Raw genomic sequence first — 19,679 nt, 5'->3', positions numbered from 1 at the left:
TGAAATAAGAGCACTTGGGTTTTTGTCCTAAAAAGCTTTTCACTTATTTATTTTTTCCTTTCATATTTTGGGTTTGGGGCACCCCCACTAGAGTCAGGGTCACTCCTGGCTCTGCACCCAGGGATCACTGCGGGAAGCTGTGGGGTGGGAGACGTCTGGGCTGCTGGAGGCTGAATCCAGGTCAAGCGTCAGGTGATTGCCCACCCCACCCCCCACTGTACTGCCCCCCCCCCCCACACACACACACAGCTTGGTTTTCTGATTTTGATCCAAGTTTCCTTCTTAACTTCTGATGTTTTTGGACTGGCTTGCTAGGGTTTGCTTTCCATTTAGAGGGTTTTTCCCACAATTGCCCGCCAGGTGGCCGGTAGCGTTCAGTTTCCATGCCTCCTGCAGAACGCATGATTCATTGGTCTCTCTTTTTCATCAGAGAATGGAATCCAAACCTGAACTTTTAGCTAGGGTATCCTTTAGCCAGGAGGTGAACTTTCAGCTCTTCTTACAGATTTCACATTTTAGAAAGACTTCCTGTGGGCTGTAGTGTGCCTCTGTGCCAACGGCAAGGCTTTGTCGGGGCTGGGGACACAGCTGGCAGGGCCCAGAGGACACTTCTGCCCAGAGGCCTGAGTTTGGCTGTGGGAGTGGGGAGAGCCCAGCTGTGCTGAGGGGTCAGTCCTGGCAGTGTTGGGGGGCGCGTGTGGTGCTGGGTGTGGGGAGCAGGGGCTGTGCGCCAGGCAAGCGCCCTCTTCCCTCTGCTGTCTCAGCGCAACGACTCAAGTATTTTTCTCACAAAAATACAGTGTGTGATTGAATATCGAAATTTTGTGTTTGAATTTGAACTTTTCAGCATGTGTTTAAGCAGACATAAAACCCTTAATGTTGTTCTTATTCTCTTTAACTTTATAGGCAGAACAGATTATATTTGATCATTTTTCTGATCCAAAATTTGTTGAACAGTTAATTACTTTTCTATCTTTAGAAGACAGAAAAGGAAAAGATAAATTTAATCCTCGACGTTTTTGCCTCTTTAAGGTAACTATGCCATTTTCGTACTGTTTGCAGCTTCGTACTGGCAGCCTGGGGAGGGGACACCGTGGCCGCGTAGGGATCAGATGGGCCGCCCGCCTTACCCGGCGAGCTCTGTGGCTCTGGTCCTGGGTCGCTGGAGTGTCAGGTCGAAGTCTGATCCTGGCCAGCTTCAGTGCCTTCTGAAGCGTCCAGGAAAGTTGCAGGGCTCATGTTTCTCGGGCTGAGCGTGGCTCTGGTGGGCTCGAGGGCGGGTTGGCGGGGCTGGCTGGTGGAGGTGGGCTGGGCTGTGGGCAGGGCAGGGCTGCTGGCCCCTCTGGGTTCCTGGGAGGCTTCTGGCGCTTGTTGGTGTACTTCTCTTCATAACAGCCAGAACTCCACACCTGAGGCTGTGCATGTGCATTGGGGTGTGGTGTTTTTGATGTATGAATTGTTACTGTTTTAGTCTTTTGTTGTATGGTTTAAGTTGAATTGTTTCTTCTCTTTTGTTGCTTCTTTAATATGTGTAGAGCGACAGTATTTTGAATGTTTTAATTTATCTGACACCAAAGCGGCCGGGCCCTCCAGGGTTGTTAGAGAGCGGCAGCAGGTGAGAAGTTCGGATGCCCAAGCACCCCTCTCTTGGCAGGGTCTGTTCAGGAACTTCGATGACGCCTTCCTGCCAGTTCTGAGGCCTCACATGGAGCGCCTTGTCGCAGACTCGCATGAGAGCACCCAGCGCTGTGTGGCGGAGATCATAGCTGGCCTCATCCGGGGCTCCAAGCACTGGACCTTTGAGAAGGTGAGAGTTTATCGGCAGTCCCACGAAGGCTGTGTTGTCTGTTCATGTGGCAGTTTCCGACACATTAGCTAATGATCCGAGATGGGAAATGCTGTTTTGTCTTGCTTTACAGAATAGACCACATGCCTCGTGGACGGTTTGCTAATGATCTTTTTTTTTTTTTTTTTTTTTTGGCTTTGGGTCTTTGGGTCACACCTGGTAGTGTTCAGGGGTTACTCCTGGCTCTGCACTCAGGAATTACTCTGGCCGTGCTTGGGGGACCATATGGGATGCTGGGGGTTGAGCCCAAGCAAAATTTTGCCTTACAAAACATGCACTGTAACACTGTCATCCCTTACTTCATCAATTTGCTCGAGCGGCACCAGTAACGTCTCCATTGTGAGACTTCTTGTTACTGTTTTTGGCATATTGAATATGCCACTAGTAGCTTGCCAGGCTCTGCCATGTGGATGGGGTACTCTCCGTAGCTTGCCGGGCTCTCCGAGAGGGGTGGAGGAATCGAACCCGGGTCAGCTGTGTGCAGGGCAGATGACCTACCTGCTGTGCTATCACCCTGAGTCCTCCTAAAAGCATATATTATGAAGTTACTCAAAAAAAAAAAAAAACAGCAACCAGTACTTCTTTTTTGATGATTCCTTATATTCAAGGATATTAGATTATTATTTGGTAATAATAAGACCAGTTCATTTTTCTATGAAACCAATCTTAGGGTCTGTATGTAAAACTGAACCTTGTAATTAAAAAAAAAAAAGTGGGGGGTACTAAAAAACTCAGTATCAAACGCAACCGTTCGTAAGACCCAATGAGTAATCTTTTTGTTTTTCAAGAGAAATCAAGATTCTACATGACATTCCTGATTTTTACCCCTGCAGTTGGCAAATGATTCAAATTAAAAAATGACCACTAGTGGGGCTAGAGTGATAGTACAGTGGGTAGGGCATTTGCCGTGCACGCAGCCAACCCGGGTTTGATTCCCAGTATCTCCTATGGTCCCCCGAGCACTGCCAGGAGTAATTCCTTAATGCATGAGCCAGGAGTAACCCCTGTGCATCACCAGGTGTGACCCAAAAAGAAAAAAAAAAGATTAATGATTACTTCCAGAAAGGCACTTCCCAGATAGCTTTATTATATCCACTTGTAAAGACCATTTCCTGGACAATTGTTTAGCTTATTTGTGTCTTAAGAGACTCTTAAATTTTCAGTCTCTTACTGTAATCTTTTATTTATTGATTGATTGAATCACTATGAAATACAGTTACAGACTTACAAACTTTCATGATTATGTTTCAGTCATAGAGTGATCCAGCACCCACCCCTCCACCAGGGCCCATTCTTCTTCACCAATGTTCCCAGTATCCCTCCCGCCACCCCCACCCCTCCGCATCCCCTGCCTCTGTGACAGGCACATTGCCTCTTATTTTCTCTCTCTCTCTCTCTCTCTCTCTCTCTCTCTCTCTCTCTCTCTCCAATATAGGTACTGAGAGGTTATCATGTTTGGTCCATAGTCTACTACATCTCCTGTCCTGAGGAAGCCCTCCAACCATCTTTTACCTAGTGATCCCTTCTCTATCTTAGCTGTTTTTTGCTCCAGCATGTGAGGCCGGCTTCGAAGCCGTGGTGTGATCCTCCTGGCCCTTCTCTCTACTATCCTTAGGTGTTAGTCTCCTATTATGTTACTTTGTATACCACAAATGAGTGGAGTCATTCTATATCTGTTCCTCTCATTCTGGAAAAAACCCAAGTGCTTGAGAACAAAAGACTAGTTAAATAAACTTTGGTATAATGGGCACTGGTGAAGGGATGGGTTCTCGAACTTTGTATGAGGGAAACATAAGCACAGAAATGTATAAATCTGTAACTGTACCCACATGGTGATTCACTAATTAAAAATAAATAAATTTAAAAAAAGAAAAAAGAAACCTTGGTACATTTACACAATGGAATACTATGCAGCTGTTAGAAAAGATGAAATCATGAAATTTGCTTATAAGTGAATGGACATGGAAAGTATCATAAGTGAAATTAGTCAGAAAGAGAGGGACAGACATAGGATGACTGCACTCACTTGTGGAGTATAAAGTAACATAAGAGGACACTAACACCTGAAAACAGTAGAGGTAAGAGTGAACACTTTTTAATGCCTTAACTTGTACATCCATCACTTACTAAAAGTGATTGTTGGTCTTCATTGGTAATAAATACTGCCCCCTTTCCTGCGCACATGTCATGAAACAGTTTATATAAACATGATACACATTTTTTGTTGTTCAGTGTGTATCACTTTTTAGTTAATCTCTTCCAGAGCACATCTATTTCCTTATGGTACAGATATTTTTTTGTTTTGTGTTTTTATTTAACCACTGCCCAGTACCACCACTGGACATGTTACCCCAAATACCCCCCCACACACACACTTGTCATGTATAGTCAGTGGCACTGCAGCACGGGCATCACCTTGGGAGGGTTAGAAAATAAGATCTCTGGTCTCATCCTGAGCCGAAGAGTCAGAGCCTGCATTTTATCAAGATTGTGAAGTGATTTGTATTCTCATTCAACCGTGAGAAGCATCTGTACACATATTTATAGTCTGTGTAATAGCACTTCTGAAAGACTGAGCACTCCAGGGCTTGCAATGTGAAGATTAGACTCCAGGGCCCTTAACAAAAACTTTTAAAGGGTCCTTGCCTCCTGATTTAGGATTGAATCATGTGACCTCGATGAGTCTGCAGAACAAATTGAGATATTTTTTCCAGAGTACCGTGGTACTCAGAAGTGTAAAATAGAAGATTTTGTAAGGAACCATTTAGGGTGACTTCTCTTTTTAAAATAAGCTCATTTGGGACAAGGGAATTAACATTATGCATTTAGTTTTCAGAATAGTTTTGAGAAATTACTTGGGGCTGGAGAGAGATGTGGTAGCAGGCGGGGTCCATGGGCTCTGCACGCAGGGGTCTGGGTTCAGTGATGCCCCCTGTGCTCCACCCACCCCCCCCCCCCAAGCCCCAGCAGAGCGAGGGGCAGCCCCTGGTCATGTGAACATGACAAAAAGCAACAACAGAAATTTCAGTGAAGTCTGGTTATTTCCCCCCCCCCCCCCCGCCGCCGCTTTTTGTGTCACACCTGGTGATGCACAGAGGTTACTCCTGGCTCTGCACTCAGGAATCACTCCTGATGGTGCTCGGGAGACCATATGGGATGCTGGGGATCGTACCCGGGTCGGCCACATGCAAGGCAAACGCCTACCGCCTATCCACTGTGCTATCGCTCCAGTCCCTGAAGTCTGTTTTTGTGCATTTGTATATGTGTGTCTGTGCCACACACACGTGAAAAAAAATGTCTAGAAGAAAACTGAGTGTGTCATTAAGATTTTCTTACTGGTGTTTGTGTGAGTAGGTGGAGAAGCTCTGGGAGCTGCTGTGCCCGCTGCTGAGGACCGCGCTGTCCAACATCACCGTGGAGACCTACAATGACTGGGGTACTTGCATCGCCACATCGTGCGTAAGTGTCCTGCTCCTCCCCGATTGTGTCCGACCTCAGACCTCTTGAATCTTAGGGCTGGAGTGATAGCACAGTGGGTAGGACGTTTGCCTTGCAGGAGGCCAACCCAGGTTCGATTCCCAGCATCTCATGGTTCCGTGAACACCGCCAGGAGTGATTTCTGAGTGCAAAGCCAGGAGTAGTCCCTGAGCATCACCGATGTGACCCAAAAAGCCAAAATTAAGACCTTGAATCTTGACGTTATATTCAGATTCATCATTGTACATAGCTGGGGTCGATTCTGCTTAGTCTTTCAAATAAACATGGAGTGATAACTCTTAAGAGATCAGAGCAATTTCCCTTCTGTGCCAGGGGAATGTAAATGACACTAAATTGAGCCCATATGCAGTAGGAGCCTTGCGACACAGGATCAGGGATTTTATTCTGGAGACAGGACACCGAATACTGCTTGTATAACTTTAAAGAGTTCGCTGATACTACATTATTTTATCTCTAATACATTGTGTTGACCCACCAAGGAATTTTAATTTTATTGTCTTCCTTAGATAGAAATACATACTTCTGGCATGTCTGAAATAAGATAAATATGTTTGTATATAAATTGGAGGTCTCTTGGGGCTGGTGAGCTCAGCAAGGGTTAAGATGCTTGTATGACATGTGCCTGACCCAGGGCCATCTCCGTCACCACATGCAGAGCCATGAGTGGTCCCTGAGCACCACCAGGCCAATAACTGTTTTAATTGTTCCTCTCTGGTTTTAAAACAGGAAAGCAGAGATCCCCGAAAACTTCATTGGCTTTTTGAGCTGCTGTTGGAATCGCCGTTGAGTGGCGAGGGAGGCTCGTTCGTAGACGCCTGGTAAATGAAAAGGGCCCCTAGGGCCGAGGCAGATGCTGGGGCTAACCGTGGCACGGGCAGCGGCCAGCCTAGGACCCTTACCTCTGGGGACGGCGTGATCAGCCTCTGGAGTGCTCGGGACCCTGGTGGTGTCGTTTCTCAGCAGTTAGCAAACAGGAGAAAATGGGAGCCGGCGCGGTGGGGAAGCACTTGGTTGGTCTCTGTGCTCTGCCTGGGCAGGCTGCTGTGTACAATAGCAGCTGGTGCTTCCACCACGTCTCCCGCCGCTGTTGTTGCTCTTTTGGGAAGGGTGGTAACCCTCTCCAGGGGAAACATAGAGTAGAGAAGACAGCAGGGGTTGTGACTTAGTAGAAAACCTGCAGTTGCACAAGGATAGTTATGTACCGAAGAGAATTTCTGGTGCCAAATGATGGACGGAGTATTGCAGTCAGGACTGCCGGTACGGTAGCAGAGGAAGTGAGAGCACAGAGAAGATAATACAGAGAAAAATGATCTTAATTGTTCATAAAGTTGGGATTCTGCGCAGCTGCTTATGCTTTTATGGAGGAAGCCTTTGTAGTGACCCCGGGGCATTGAGTATCTATGTCTCTGGGGAGGGGGGAGAGGTGGCTTCGGGGAGAGCTTGACCAGCCCTGCCTTCCTTCCTTGCAGCCGGCTGTACGTGCTGCAGGGGGGCCTGGCGCAGCAGGAGTGGAGAGTGCCCGAGCTGCTGCACCGGCTGCTCAGCTACCTGGAGCCCAGGCTCACCCAGGTGTACAAGAACGTCAGGGAGCGGATCGGGAGGTAGGTCATGGCCTCTTGGCTTGCGACAGTACCGAAGAGTGGCCTGTTGCCACTCACTTCCCACCATGTCTGCAGACGTCATTGCACAGCTTGTTGGGGTCGTTCAGCAAGGGTCTCTGAAAGTAACATAGCACAGAGAGGGCACAGGGCGGGGGAGCAAAGGGCACAGGAGAGGGGGGAGCAGAGAGCACAGGGCAGAGGGGAACGGGCACAGGAGAGGGGAGCAGAGGGCTCAGGGCAGAGGGGAGCAGAGGGCGCAGGGCAGAGGGTCTTGGTGTCCTCCCAAGAGTGCAGCGTCCGCACAGGGCCGTACGCAGGGATCTCCGGGTTCCCTCTGTGTGTCGTCTTGGAGCCTCGTTTGGCCGGCGATGGGCGACTCTCAGTGTTGTGTTTTCTTCTCAGCGTGCTGACCTACATATTCATGATCGATGTTTCCTTGCCAAATACTGCGCCCACGTCATCCCCTCGTGTCCCTGAGTTTACTGCTCGGATTCTAGAGAAACTGAAACCCCTCATGGATGTGGATGAAGAAATTCAGAACCATGTTATGGAAGAAAATGGGGTTGGTGAAGAAGATGAACGAACTCAGGGCATAAAACTCTTAAAAACTAGTGAGTGGCTGAAAGTAGGAGAAACTGCCTCCGAAACATTTCTCTGGGTTGTCTTAGGACTGGCTTAGATGTGCTTCTTTCCTCCTAACGCATCCACCACGTGAAAGCATGGGTCAGTGGCCTCAAAAACGGCCCCCTTGGTGGACCCGCCATCACCCAACAACAGAACAGCACGTTTGTACTTCCTATCTTGCAAATCTCCCCGCCCCTGCCCCGCAGGCACATGTCTGCTTTCTCTGTTTTATTGAGGTGGGTGGGTTTGCCCTTCTTGTCGCGTTGGTGCAGTGATCTCGGTGGCTATGGGAGTCATTGGTCCTTTTGAACATTGCGATTAATACTATGGGGCTTTAGAGCTTTGGTGTAAAAGTGCCTTTTTGATTCCTGCTTTTAATTATCTTTTGTATCAGAGATGGAATTGGGGGTGGGGGGGAGTGGGGAGGGGTGTAGTTCCAAAGGGATGGAGCTGAGCCCCTCGTATGTGTGGTCCCTGCTGTCACATGGTCACAGTGCCGCTCCCGGAAGCCTGTGATGATAGTAGACTTGGGAACTGCGGGTAATCGAAAGCGAGGATGCACGCTGGCCGAGCAAGCATGGCACTCAGGGTTAGTTCCATCCCGGGGGGGCCAGAACACCTTCCAGGTGGTCCAGTTTCCCCTGGCACTGACTGAGAGGCAGCAGTAGGCCTGGCCTCTTGAGCACTGCCTGGAGAGCCTCCGTGCAAAGTGGACAATTGCCAGAGTTCACAAGGCTTTTTCAGGGGCCTCGGAGGTGCCAGGGATCAAGCCAGGGCTGAACATAGGCAGGACCCATGCCCACACCCGCCCCTCCCTATCCCCCTCTCTGGTCCTGCCCTCGAAGCATGGCTGTGCTGACGGGTGTGCTGGGACTTTACCTCGAGTTTCACTCACAAGCGTCGAGCATCTCTGCATACTCGCTTGCCTTTTGAATTTCTTCTTTAGAGAAATGTCTGTTTGAGTCTTTTGCACACTTACGCACTGGATTATTTCATTGTTGAGTTGTACTTCTCTTCGTATTCTGGCTTTCTGTCTGTCGGCAACACATGATCTGAGAGTATTTTCACCCCGGTGTGGTCTCTTTCCTCTCTTGATAATGTCCTTTGCGGGACAAGAATTGATAGTTTTTATCAGCCTATAGCATTTGCTTCTGGAGTCCTGCTAAACCCAACTCCTCTGTGGTGAGGTGTGGGGGGGGGAGGCTGCCACCTCTGCCCCTGCCCCAGGGCCCTGTACCCAGCACTGTAGTTTTGTAGCAGTGAATTTTGAAATCTGAAATTGTGAGTCTTTCAACGTGGTGGTTTTTATCAAAATTATGGTTTGGTATCGTGGATAGATTACTTTTTGATACCTATCTTCTGTGATTTTTTTTCCCATTTATCTTGAACCACACCCACCTGATTTTAGTTTAAAGTTTTAAAGGATAGCATAGTTCCTCTCTCTTTTTCTTCCTTTGCTATGTTAGGAATATTGATTTTTGTTCCCTGCAGGTATTTGGCAGAGTTTGAATTTTTTGCTGACTCATTCAGCACTTTGAGAGTGACTGCGGCACTCCTGGGTGGCTGATCCCTTTTATTGTGATTCCATCGTATTTCTGCTCACTCAGTAGCAGATGATTCCTTTCTTAGTATTAAAAAGCTATCAAAGGCCCAGAGAAAGAGTCCCAGTATTTAGGCTCTTGCCTTACACGTTGCTAACCCTCACTTGATCCCCAGCACCCCAAAAAGTCCCCTGAACACCAGCAGAAATAATGATCCCTGAGCATAGCTGATGTTAAACACACCCCTCCCAGCTGCCCCCACCCCCCAAAGGGAAAGGCTGGGGGCCTGGCACGAGCATTACGGGGCAGCCCTGTGCGCCCTGCTGGACAGCCCAGACTGACCCTCAGCGCGTCTCTCTCCAAACAGTATTGAAATGGCTGATGGCGAGTGCGGGAAGGTCCTTCTCCACGGCGGTGGCCGAGCAGCTGCACCTTCTCCCTCTGTTTTTCAAGGTAAGCGAGGCCGGGCGTGCACTCTCTCTGACCCAAGAAAGGTCGAGACTGACCATTCGTTCGATCTGTTTTCAGACTAGATGTTTTGTTGGCATCAGGAAGGCGTAGGTTTATTACCAGTATTGATTCGGTGATAGGGATTTAATGTTCGCTGAAATGATCCTTTCATTGTTCGATTATCAAGAGCCCTCCTGTAACTGGGTAGTTACAGAAGAAGCTCACAGACGAGGCAGTCAGTGAATCCAGACACATTGCATCCCGAAATACTGTCTTGTATATATCAAAAGATGTGTCACCTTCTGAGGGTTATTTAACCACACGTGGGTGTGTTTGCGAGCTACCCCCAGCCCTGTGCTCAGAGGTGGGGCCCCTGTGTGGTGTGGGAATGGCTCCGGCAGGCCGCCCACCATAGCAGGGCTAATGACAACACTAAAAGGCTTTTCATTTAAATGTGTAACAGATCTAGGAGGGGCAGGAGAGAAATAGCCCGTGCTTTGTGGTACTGCATATGTTTCCCTGAGCACCACCAGTTCTGGCCCAAACACCAAAAATAAAATAATCATTCATATTCAAATGTCCTCATTTTCTCAGTCGTGTTATTACTTCTGTCTTTTCTTTTTCCTTCTTTTTTTTTTAAATTAGGATCAACAGCCTGACTACAGGACTGTATTTAGTGTTTTGTTGGAGTGTCGGGCCAGAGAGAGGGTCCGAGGGTTGAAGCCCTGCATGGCGCGTACCCGTGGCCCAGACCCAGTCCTAGCCCCAGCCAGGCGTGGCCCGGAGCACTGCCACTGTGGGCCCCCAAATAAACTTCAGAAAACTCTTCTAAGTGGATACAAAATTTTAAGAAGAATCTATATAGCCCGTCACCTGACCTTCTTGTAATGTTTTTTGTAGTTTTCAAAACCTGTCAGGGAGAAGGCTGGGAATCTCTTAGGTTCTCGTTCTAAATTTAAAGTTTCCCCAAGTGCTTAACGGACTCACTGCTGGAGAATGATTACGGTTTTGATCTTTGTCAAAATAAAGAAATAACTAGTGTTGTAATAGCTGATAAAAATATTGCATGCTACCGATGGCATTTCTTCAGAGAAATCCTTTCTCTTGATAATTAGGAGAGGAAGGTTGTGGAAGGTGATTATTTTGCTAACTGCATAGGCAGCATTTTCTACAGTGAATCCTATCTGAGGGCTTACAAAACAAAGAGTCTTGAGCTCCTCTTCCCTTCTGTTTAAGAAAAAAAAAATAAAAGAATTCTAGAGAACTAGATGTGATTAGGTGCTAGGGACATAAGAGTCCAGGACAGACAGGTCCCGGTGCTGGCACTGATGCCAGAAAGCCAGTTTGGCAACTGTTATCATCACTTATGTCTGGGATTCACTTCAGATAATGAAATTGGGGCTGAGAGACTTGGAAAGAAGGAAAAAGTGAAACGAAGAATGTTACATAAGAGCGTGTCGATGCTGAGGAAATGATTGTTTCATGGGGATTTGTTGTTATCTCTAGTTTTGTTTTATGTTTGAAATTTTTTATAGACACTCTGAAAATGAAAAAATTTCAATTGCTGGGGCTGGACGTGTATGTGGCTCCATGGTTGAATTCTTGCCCTGTGTGTGGCAGACCCTCGGTTTGACCCCCAGTCCCACACTTAAGGATGTCTCTCTACTTACTGTTGCGTGGTTGCTTATGCCAATGTTTCTTTCTTCTCTCTAGATTGCCCCAGTAGAAAATGACAATAGCTACGATGAACTGAAAAGAGATGCAAAGTTATGTCTGTCACTAATGTCTCAGGGGTTACTCTACCCTCATCAAGTGCCTTTGGTACTTCAGGTGCTAAAACAAGTAAGGATGCATAGTAAAATACCTGCCTTGGGGTGGGAATTTTGGTTCGCTTTTGTAAGAATTTCATGAAAAATCACTGCAGTGCACCCAGTCCCTAAGCTGCCCACACAGGCCGGCTGCCAGTGCCAGGTGCTGGGGTCAAGGGAGCGTTTCCTTCTTTCACTTCCTGGTCTACCCTAGAAAGACCTTCGCCTTGATTTAATTTTCTTACTTCATTTTTGGCACATTGTGCTCTGAGGTTTATCCATGAGAGTGTCACCTAAAGTCAAACTGAGCATGTTTTCAAACTTGGAAGTTTGATTTGCAGCCCCAAATAGTTCTTGTTTTATTTTGTCCTAGTAGCATTGGTCCTCCTCAACCTTGTTTGCTTTAAAAATACTCTGAAGCGGTAACTCCATAGTGGAGTCCGTCATTCACTGTAAGTGGCCGTTGCTTCTGAAACCAGCTGGGGTCTAGACATCCCCTTCCCTTTGCAACCTGTGTGAGTAACTTCACCAGGCTCAGTGGTAAGGATGTACCCACAGAGGCCCTGGGTTCCTTCCCCAGCGCCCTGGAAAAGGAAGCTTCCTTGTGCAGGATTCCCTGGAAGGGCTGTCGCGTCGCCGGGCTTGCACACGGCGTGTGTGCTATGTGGGTCCTGCTGCCGGTGCTGCCCCGTCATGTTGGTATTGCCCGTCTCGCCCGCAGACCGCGAGCAGCAGTTCTTGGCATGCCAGGTACACAGTGCTGACCTACCTCCAGACCATGGTGTTTTATAACCTCTTTATTTTCCTGAACAACGAAGATGCGGTCCGGGACATCAGGTGGCTGGTGTTAGGCCTTCTGGAGGATGAGCAGCTCGAGGTAAAGTTGCAGTCAAGTCGGAACCAAACGGGTCGGTGCTGAGAACGCGGCCACCTCCTCCCCTGGCGGAGAGCTGGCCTGTTGCTAAGGGGTGTTCGGAGACAGCTCTGGGCCAGGCTGTGCCAGGAGATTCTGCAGTCACTCCCCTTCCTGACATCAGGGAGAGGAGTAGCTCCTTGCCTCCCTGGGTTCTTCTAGGGCAGAATCCGGTGTGTGGGGGAGACGCCTTGGGCCTACATGGGGGGCTTGACTCAGAGTGGGCTTCAGTGAGGCAGGGGAGGTGGGAAATGCACCTGTGAGGGGACGGGCTGAAATCTTGTCTACTGGGATGGTGTGAACAACTCAAACTTTGATTCTTATGTGATTCGATTAAAGAAAGTTTAAAAAGAAGAAGGAAAAGACTTAGGACAGGGACCTGGGGCCTCAGGGAGAAGGAAGTGGGACTCAGCTGAGGTCCTGAGGATTCCCGCCACATGGCGTCCGACAAAAGCAGAATGGTTTTGAATCTTCTCGTGGCTGAGAGTGGCAGGTTCCCCATGAGCCTGCAGGGCGAGGGTTAATAATCCCCAACAAATGGGAACGTGATTAAAAGCAATTTCAAGCCAGTGTAAATCTACACATAGAGACTGTTTAGTTGGCTTCGGCAGGACTGTTGTCCCATTTAATTTCCTTGATAAAGAAGTGAAAAGAAGGGGCTGGAGCGAGAAAGCAGCGGGGAGTGTGTTTGACTTGCACACAGCCGATCAGAGTTCGATCCCCAGCATCCCATATGGTCCCCTGAGCACCGCCAGGAGTAATTCCTGAGTGCAGAGCCAGGAGTAACCCCTGTGCATTGCCAGGTGTGACCCAAAAAGCAAAGAGAAGAGAAGAGAAGAGAAGAGAAGAGAAGAGAAGAGAAGAGAAGAGAAGAGAAGAGAAGAGAAGAGAAGAGAAGAGAAGAGAAGAGAAGAGAAGAGAAGAGAAGAGAAGAGAAGAGAAGAGAAGAGAAGAGAAGAGAAGAGAAGAGAAGAGAAGAGAAGAGATGCTTATAGTGAGATTATATTAATAATAGTACAAAAAGATGAATCTGTTAGTTCAAATAACCTGATGTTCTAAGGGAGATGACAACGGAAGCACATTGTCATAACTATGGAATCAAGCACAGCTTTCACATTGACTTGAGCTCACAGAAGTATAATTAAAGTTTTTGTGAGAATGCTGTGGACATTGCGGGTTTCTTGTATTGAAGCACTGGAAATGCTGTTCATTTGAGAACACTAAGAAGTGCCACAGGTGAGGTGTTGGCCTTACACACAGCCCACCCAGATGACCCGGCACCTGCCCTGTCCCCTGAGCCCTGCAGCAGTGACCCCCGAGAGCAGAGCCAGGGGTAAGCCCCGAGCACCAGCAGGTGTGGGCTCCCTCCAAAACTGAAGTGAGTTTTGATACAGGAAATTGAGAGTGGGGTGTCTGCACCTCATGCCAGGACCTCACAGCGGCTTCTCTGTCTTCCAGAGCAAGTTCGCCCTTTGTTTGGGCTCTCACAGCTGTGAAAAGAATCCCACAGACATGCACCGCGGCTGGGGCCAGAGGATATGCTTTGCACACGGGAGCCCCAGCTTTCACCTTTGAGTGCTCCCTGGTCCTAAGAGCACTGCACTAAGAGTAGCTTCTTGTACCACCCACATCCAGAGAAATAAAATATTTGCAGTTTTCTATGATTTTTCAGTCTTTTTTATTAACTGAAGAAATGGAAATAAAGATGTACCTCTTGAAAAGTTAGTGTTTTTTAACTTTACGTTACATTTTTTCTTGGCCAGAGAGATAATGCAGGAAGTGTAAATACGTAGATGTGGCTACCCCACTTTGAGTCCTCAGTTGGTTAGTCCATCAAGCACTTCTGGGAGTGAGCCCTGAGCACAATGCTGGGAGCTGCCTCTGAGACCACCCTCTCTGTAATATGCTTTACTATAGCTACTGCTATCACTATAAAAAACTGACATTTTTAAACCTCATAAAATGTGATTTTTAATATCAGTAATATTTTATAGTAATGCACATAATACAGCTATTGATAGTATTGAGGCATTTTATAATCATCTAAATCTAAAGAAAAACATTTTAGAAGTAATAGAATACAGTTTTTTTATGAGAATAAAAGCTAAGTGCTTTGTTTCATTTTCAAAAATTCATAACTATAGACTTTCACCTCCTAACCCTTGGAACAAAATATCCCAGAAGTGAAATCTTACTACTCTGACCAGGAAAGATCATTTCGTTCACTCAGACTGAAATATACGCAGTTCCCACTTTGGAGAAAGAGTTTGGGTCTTTATATGAGCTTCATGCTGAGATGACTGTCATAACCTTTCAAGTGAATAGACGTTGCGACTCAAAGATGAACAGTGACGGCACGAAAGTTGAGGAATCCTGTCTGCACGATGCAGCTCCCATTAAACGCTATAGCAGAAGAGTGTTGAAGGCCTGGGCGGGGCTCAGGATGACTCACGGGGTGAGGGGGAGGGGGGGAACCAGCACCACAGCAGAAAGTATGCAGGAGACCCAAGTGGGTGCCTGGCACCTCATGTCCAGTCCAGGCTGAGAGAAGGAGCAGGACATCACTGGGTGTAGCCCTCGAAAGAAAAGAAAGAGAAATTGCAGTGTAGACAGTGCTGGTCTGCCTACCTATTCGGTCTCTAAAGAACAAGCTGTCATAATAGGTCAGCCCTCTGGCCAGAGAAAGGCCAACTTAATGCAACCATAAGTACCCAAAATGTCACTGTAAGGATTTTTAAGAACATGTCTTTGGGCCTGAGCAATAGTACAGCAGATGGGGCGTGTCCCTTGCACATGGCCAACCCAGGTTCGATCCCTGACATCACATAAGGTCCCCTGAGCCACACTGTGGTGAGCCATGGCACCATCAGGTGTGGCCCCCGAACAGAAATCTTAATAAAGGAATATATAAAACTTCGGAGATTTGAGATATTGATTATCTACCTTTATGAATATTTAATAAGGGTGTTTGATATGAATTAAGATTTTCCAGCATTTTGTCTTCCTCAAACTTATTTTTTCACTGTGCAGTGGGGCCACTGTTTTTTATAAACCATGTGTAGTGTGACAGCAGCCTGTGAGATTCCTAGGAAGTGGGTTGGATCTGAGCTCCCACCTTGGGTGCCAGCGTAGAACTGGGCTCTCCTTTGTCCTCGGTGCTCCAGGCAGTGGGGATGGCTTTGGGGGCTGTAGACTCCGTGAACATTTCACTTTAGTGGCAGATTTTTAACATTAGAGACCTGACATGAAGAGTGTTCATTTGGTGGGAAAAGTCATTAATAAAGGAGAATGCTTAATTCTGTGAAAAAAATACTTGTTTACGACCTGTAGTGTGAACTCCAGGGACTGTTCTCCATTTGTAGGCAATAGACTTTGGAGACATTAGCGAAATCTCTGGAGAAGCAAACAGGAGAAGGCTCTCGTAAATCGCATAGAAATCTCTTTCCGACCCCTGTCCCCCGCCTCCCCCCAGGCCCCACCATTCTTTCTGCCAAGAATCTGGCACTCACGGCGGCTTCTGCCTGCAGGTCCGAGAGATGGCCGCGACCACCCTGAGCGGCTTCCTGCAGTGTAACTTCCTCACCATGGACAGTCCTCTGCAGGTTCACTTTGAGCAACTTTGCAAAACAAAACTACCCAAGAAGAGGAAGCGAGACCCTGGCTTCGTGGGCGATACAATTCCTTGTGCAGGTAACTGAAGGGAGATGCGAGGGCACAGCAAGTACGAGGGAGTCTGTGTGTATATGGGCCTGTGCTCAGGCCGGCAGGAACTGCATAGACTCTCAGGGCCTTATTGTGCTGAGGCCACACCTAGAGTGCCAGAGCAGGAATTGAGAGGTGGGTTTAGACACACAAGCCAGATGTCGCGGTTCCATCAATCGGGTTTGTAGCCAGCCACCTTTGAGTTTCTGTGTAGAGAAAGGGAATAGAATCAGTTTTTTTTTTTTTTTTGGGGGGTCCTAAATAACACATTCTTAGAATGTAGTATTTAACTACCCTGCGTGGGGGAAGAGTGATTGAGAGCAATCCCCGTTTTTATTTGGAAAGGAGACTATTGAGTGCTATGTCGCACGTTTGGAACAGGGCAGAGGAGTTATTCCATAGGCTATTCCACTCAGGAGAAAGTTAAAACAAGTTTTTATCTTTGTGGCATGGTGGGCTTGCCTTGTTTCAAGAGAAGTTTGCGAAGAGTTATCTGACCTTGCCACTCCGGCTGTAGCATCGAAAAGTGGAGAACAGGGTGGAGAGAGTGTTCCGGCAGCGCTTGCCTGGCACCTGGCTGGCCTGGGTTCAGTCCCTGGCACCACCTCTGTTCTCCAGAGCACTGCTCGGTGTGCTTCCCCTAAAGTGGGGAAACGGCTCACCAGAGAGATGATAACAAGCACAGGGCTGAGGTGCGTGCCTTCCACACAGCTGCCCCCAGCATCACTGGAGTGCCTCGGGTGACCCCTGAGCCCAGAGTCTGAGCACACCCAGCTTGGGCCTAGCATTGGCTGGGAGGAGCCTCGGGGACCCCGTCTCCCAAGCACTGGTCTTTCCTCCCCCCGTTTCCTATTTGGTGTTCGAGCCACAACCAGCCGTACTCAGGGCTTATTCCCAGCCTGTTCAGGGATGAGACCCGGGCGCAACCACTGCCCTGTCCTCTCTTCTCTCCAGTGCTCCTGGGCACTTTCTGATTTTCAGAAAGGTGGAGATACAAAATTCTTTAATGCTGTAATAGTATTGTTCTTCATTATTTTTTATGATCCTTTCCAAGAAAACATCAATGTGTATTCTAGGTTTTTTGCCTGAAAACTCTGTTAATTAAGGACCAGGGTAATTTTAGTTTTTTTAATAGCAAATGACATTTACAATTTTGACTGCTCCAGATTGAATTTTCTTCAGCTCCCTGTCCACTATCCCATGCACATACATGTATTGCACTTATAAATGCAGTGTCCACTTTTTTAATTTTTTTTTTTAATCTGAGGGCCGGAGAGAGCACAGCAGGTTAGGTACTTGTCTTGCATATGCCGACCCAGGTTCAATCCACAGCACCACATTTGTACCCCCAAAACCATCAGGAGTGATCCCTGAGTGCAGAGCCAGGTGCAGCCCCCAAACAAGAATAAAGAGAATTTAGAAGTAGCTTATGGTAATTTCTAAAGAATAGAGACCCCCTAGAATCTTACATCTGTTGTTATTGATGGGGGGAGCCATTTACTAAAAACTGTGACACATTTCTGATCTGTGACTTAGAGTTCTGTTCTCATTGATGAGCAGCTATAGACTGTCCTTACTTAGTCCCACCTCAAAATCCTGTTTTGATGTAAGGAAACAGTTTCACTTAAAATAGAAATTCACCGCTTGGAAAAAACACACCCGGTTCTTGTACTCCCGTCACTGTGAGTGTGCGTGCACCCACTTCCGTTCCCTTTGCAGAGTTGGTCAAACGGCACGCGGGGGTGCTGGGCCTTGGGGCTTGTATCCTGTCCAGCCCTTACGACGTCCCCACCTGGATGCCGCAGCTGCTCATGAACCTCAGCGCACACCTGAATGACCCTCAGCCAATTGAGGTGAGGCTCCGCCACTGTTAGGAGTGTTTGATTTCAGAAACACTAGCAGGTCTGTGGAGATAATTCCCTGGTTCCCCGTGTGCCCGGTCATCACACCTGCAGCCCTGCAGCCCTCGGCCTCTTTAAAAAGCGTTTCTACCTGATTCCCAGACACGCTGGTCTTCCTAGAGCCCCTCTAACTGATCCCCTTGCCGGGGCCAAGTTTGCCACTCTCATCATCAAAGCGTCCCAGAGACCTGTCCCAGGATCTTTTGGAGCCAAGCATAATGCTGTGTGTTCTCCCCATCCCTAGAAGCAAAGTATTGGCTGTGTTTTGGGATCCTTCAATTTTATACTCTTGTTTTCTAGCATTCTAGATAGAATGTGTCAGGAGTGTACCATCAGGTACTGGAAGTATCTTACCTCGAGACTAATGTGAAATAGGGAACCACGATCTGTTCCTTAGCTGTGAACATGAGTGCTCGGCCCGGTCCTCCTGGCCCCGGTCAGTGTATGTCTGGGTCCAGGAGCGGTTTCGTGGCCCGGTGGGAACCCGAGGCCCAAGGTCTAGCCCCGCGCAGAGTTGCTCCAGAGCAGGGGCTTGGTGACTGCGCGGTGGCCTTGAGACACGCGTGGGACCGGAAGGCGGCTATGCAAAAGGTGTCCTGACTGTCCCCGCTTGTCCGGAGAGCCGCCATTAAATGTGTGTGGGTTGCCTACTCTGCAGATGACTGTAAAAAAGACCTTGTCCAATTTCCGAAGGACGCACCATGACAACTGGCAGGAACATAAACAGCAGTTCACGGACGACCAGCTGCTCGTCCTCACCGACCTCCTCGTGTCACCGTGCTACTATGCCTAGGGGTGAGTCCCAGGCCCGCGGATGAGCCTGGGCCGGGTGCCTGGGAAGGGGGTTCATCAAGTGTTTGGCTTTTGTTGTCATTGTTGTCACAGGTATTCTTAGATGTCATTATTTAAAGGATTTTCTCTTTTGTTTTTATAATCGAATCACCATGAAATGTACAGTTACAAAGTTGTTCATGATTAAGTTTCAGTCATAGAATGTTCCAGCATCAGTGCCCCGGTTTTCCTCCCATCAGACCCCCCCAGCCCCTACCTCTGTCGCACTATACTCTCTCTCTCTCCCCCTCTCCCCCTCTCTCCCTCTCTCTCCCCCTTTTCCCTCCTTCCCTCTCTTCTCCTTCTCTTTCCCTCCCTCTCTCCCTCTCTTTTCCTCCCTCCTCTCCCTCTTTCCCTCACTCCCTCTTTCCCTCTCTTCCTCTTTCCTTCCCTCCTTCTCTCCCTCTCTCTCTCCCTCCCTCATTCTCTCTTTCCCTCTCTCCTCTCCCTCTCTCCCTCTCTCCTTCCCTCTTTCTCTTCCTCTCTCTCCCAGTCCCTCTCTCTCTCTCCCTCTTTCCCTCCCTCCTTCTCTCCCTCTCCCTCTCTCCATCCCTCCCTCCTTCCCTGTCTCTTTCATTCCGTTTAGGTACTGTGGTTTGCAGTACTGTTGCTGAAACATTCTTATTTGTATCCCTTGGCCTTCTCTCAGTTCCTGTCCAGAGTGATCATTTCCAGCTCCCCTCAGTGTCTTAACTGCACTCCCCCACATGAACTGGTCCTCCTGACCCTCATTTCTACTGTTTTTTGGGGGCTTTATTCTCATACTATGTTATATATTTTAATATCCCTCAAATGACTGTGATCATTCTGTGTCTGTCTCTTTCCTTCTGACTAATTTCACTCCGCGTGATACTCTCCAGGTCCATTCGTTTAAAAGCAAATTTCACAGCAGCCGCAGAGTATTCCATTGTGTAGATGTGCCAGAGTTTCTTTATCCAGTCATCTGATCTCCGGCACTCGGGTT

The 19,679-nt window shown here is 48.0% G+C and overlaps 1 protein-coding gene across 3 annotated transcripts in view; it reads left to right on the top strand.

Moving 5' to 3' along the window:
- PSME4 (proteasome activator subunit 4) overlaps positions 1-19,679 on the top strand; it is a 106,897-nt gene that overhangs the window by 84,947 nt on the left and 2,271 nt on the right. For 2 of the 3 annotated variants that reach the window (XM_004615804.2, XM_055123337.1), the window contains 12 exons: positions 907-1,032; positions 1,655-1,807; positions 5,201-5,305; positions 6,071-6,162; positions 6,814-6,945; positions 7,348-7,556; positions 9,478-9,563; positions 11,274-11,402; positions 12,090-12,245; positions 15,809-15,971; positions 17,703-17,836; positions 18,543-18,679. In XM_004615804.2, the coding sequence (XP_004615861.2) occupies positions 907-1,032; positions 1,655-1,807; positions 5,201-5,305; positions 6,071-6,162; positions 6,814-6,945; positions 7,348-7,556; positions 9,478-9,563; positions 11,274-11,402; positions 12,090-12,245; positions 15,809-15,971; positions 17,703-17,836; positions 18,543-18,677 (1,620 nt within the window). In that variant the 3' untranslated portion in view covers positions 18,678-18,679. The remainder of the gene's footprint in view (positions 1-906; positions 1,033-1,654; positions 1,808-5,200; positions 5,306-6,070; positions 6,163-6,813; positions 6,946-7,347; positions 7,557-9,477; positions 9,564-11,273; positions 11,403-12,089; positions 12,246-15,808; positions 15,972-17,702; positions 17,837-18,542; positions 18,680-19,679) is intronic. The other variant, XR_008627441.1, reaches the window with a different exon arrangement.

This window comes from Sorex araneus, chromosome X (genome assembly GCF_027595985.1).
Source record: "Sorex araneus isolate mSorAra2 chromosome X, mSorAra2.pri, whole genome shotgun sequence".
Lineage (NCBI taxonomy): Eukaryota > Metazoa > Chordata > Mammalia > Eulipotyphla > Soricidae > Sorex > Sorex araneus.
Note: the sequence above shows the minus strand (reverse complement) of the source record. Positions and strands in the feature narration are given on the sequence as shown.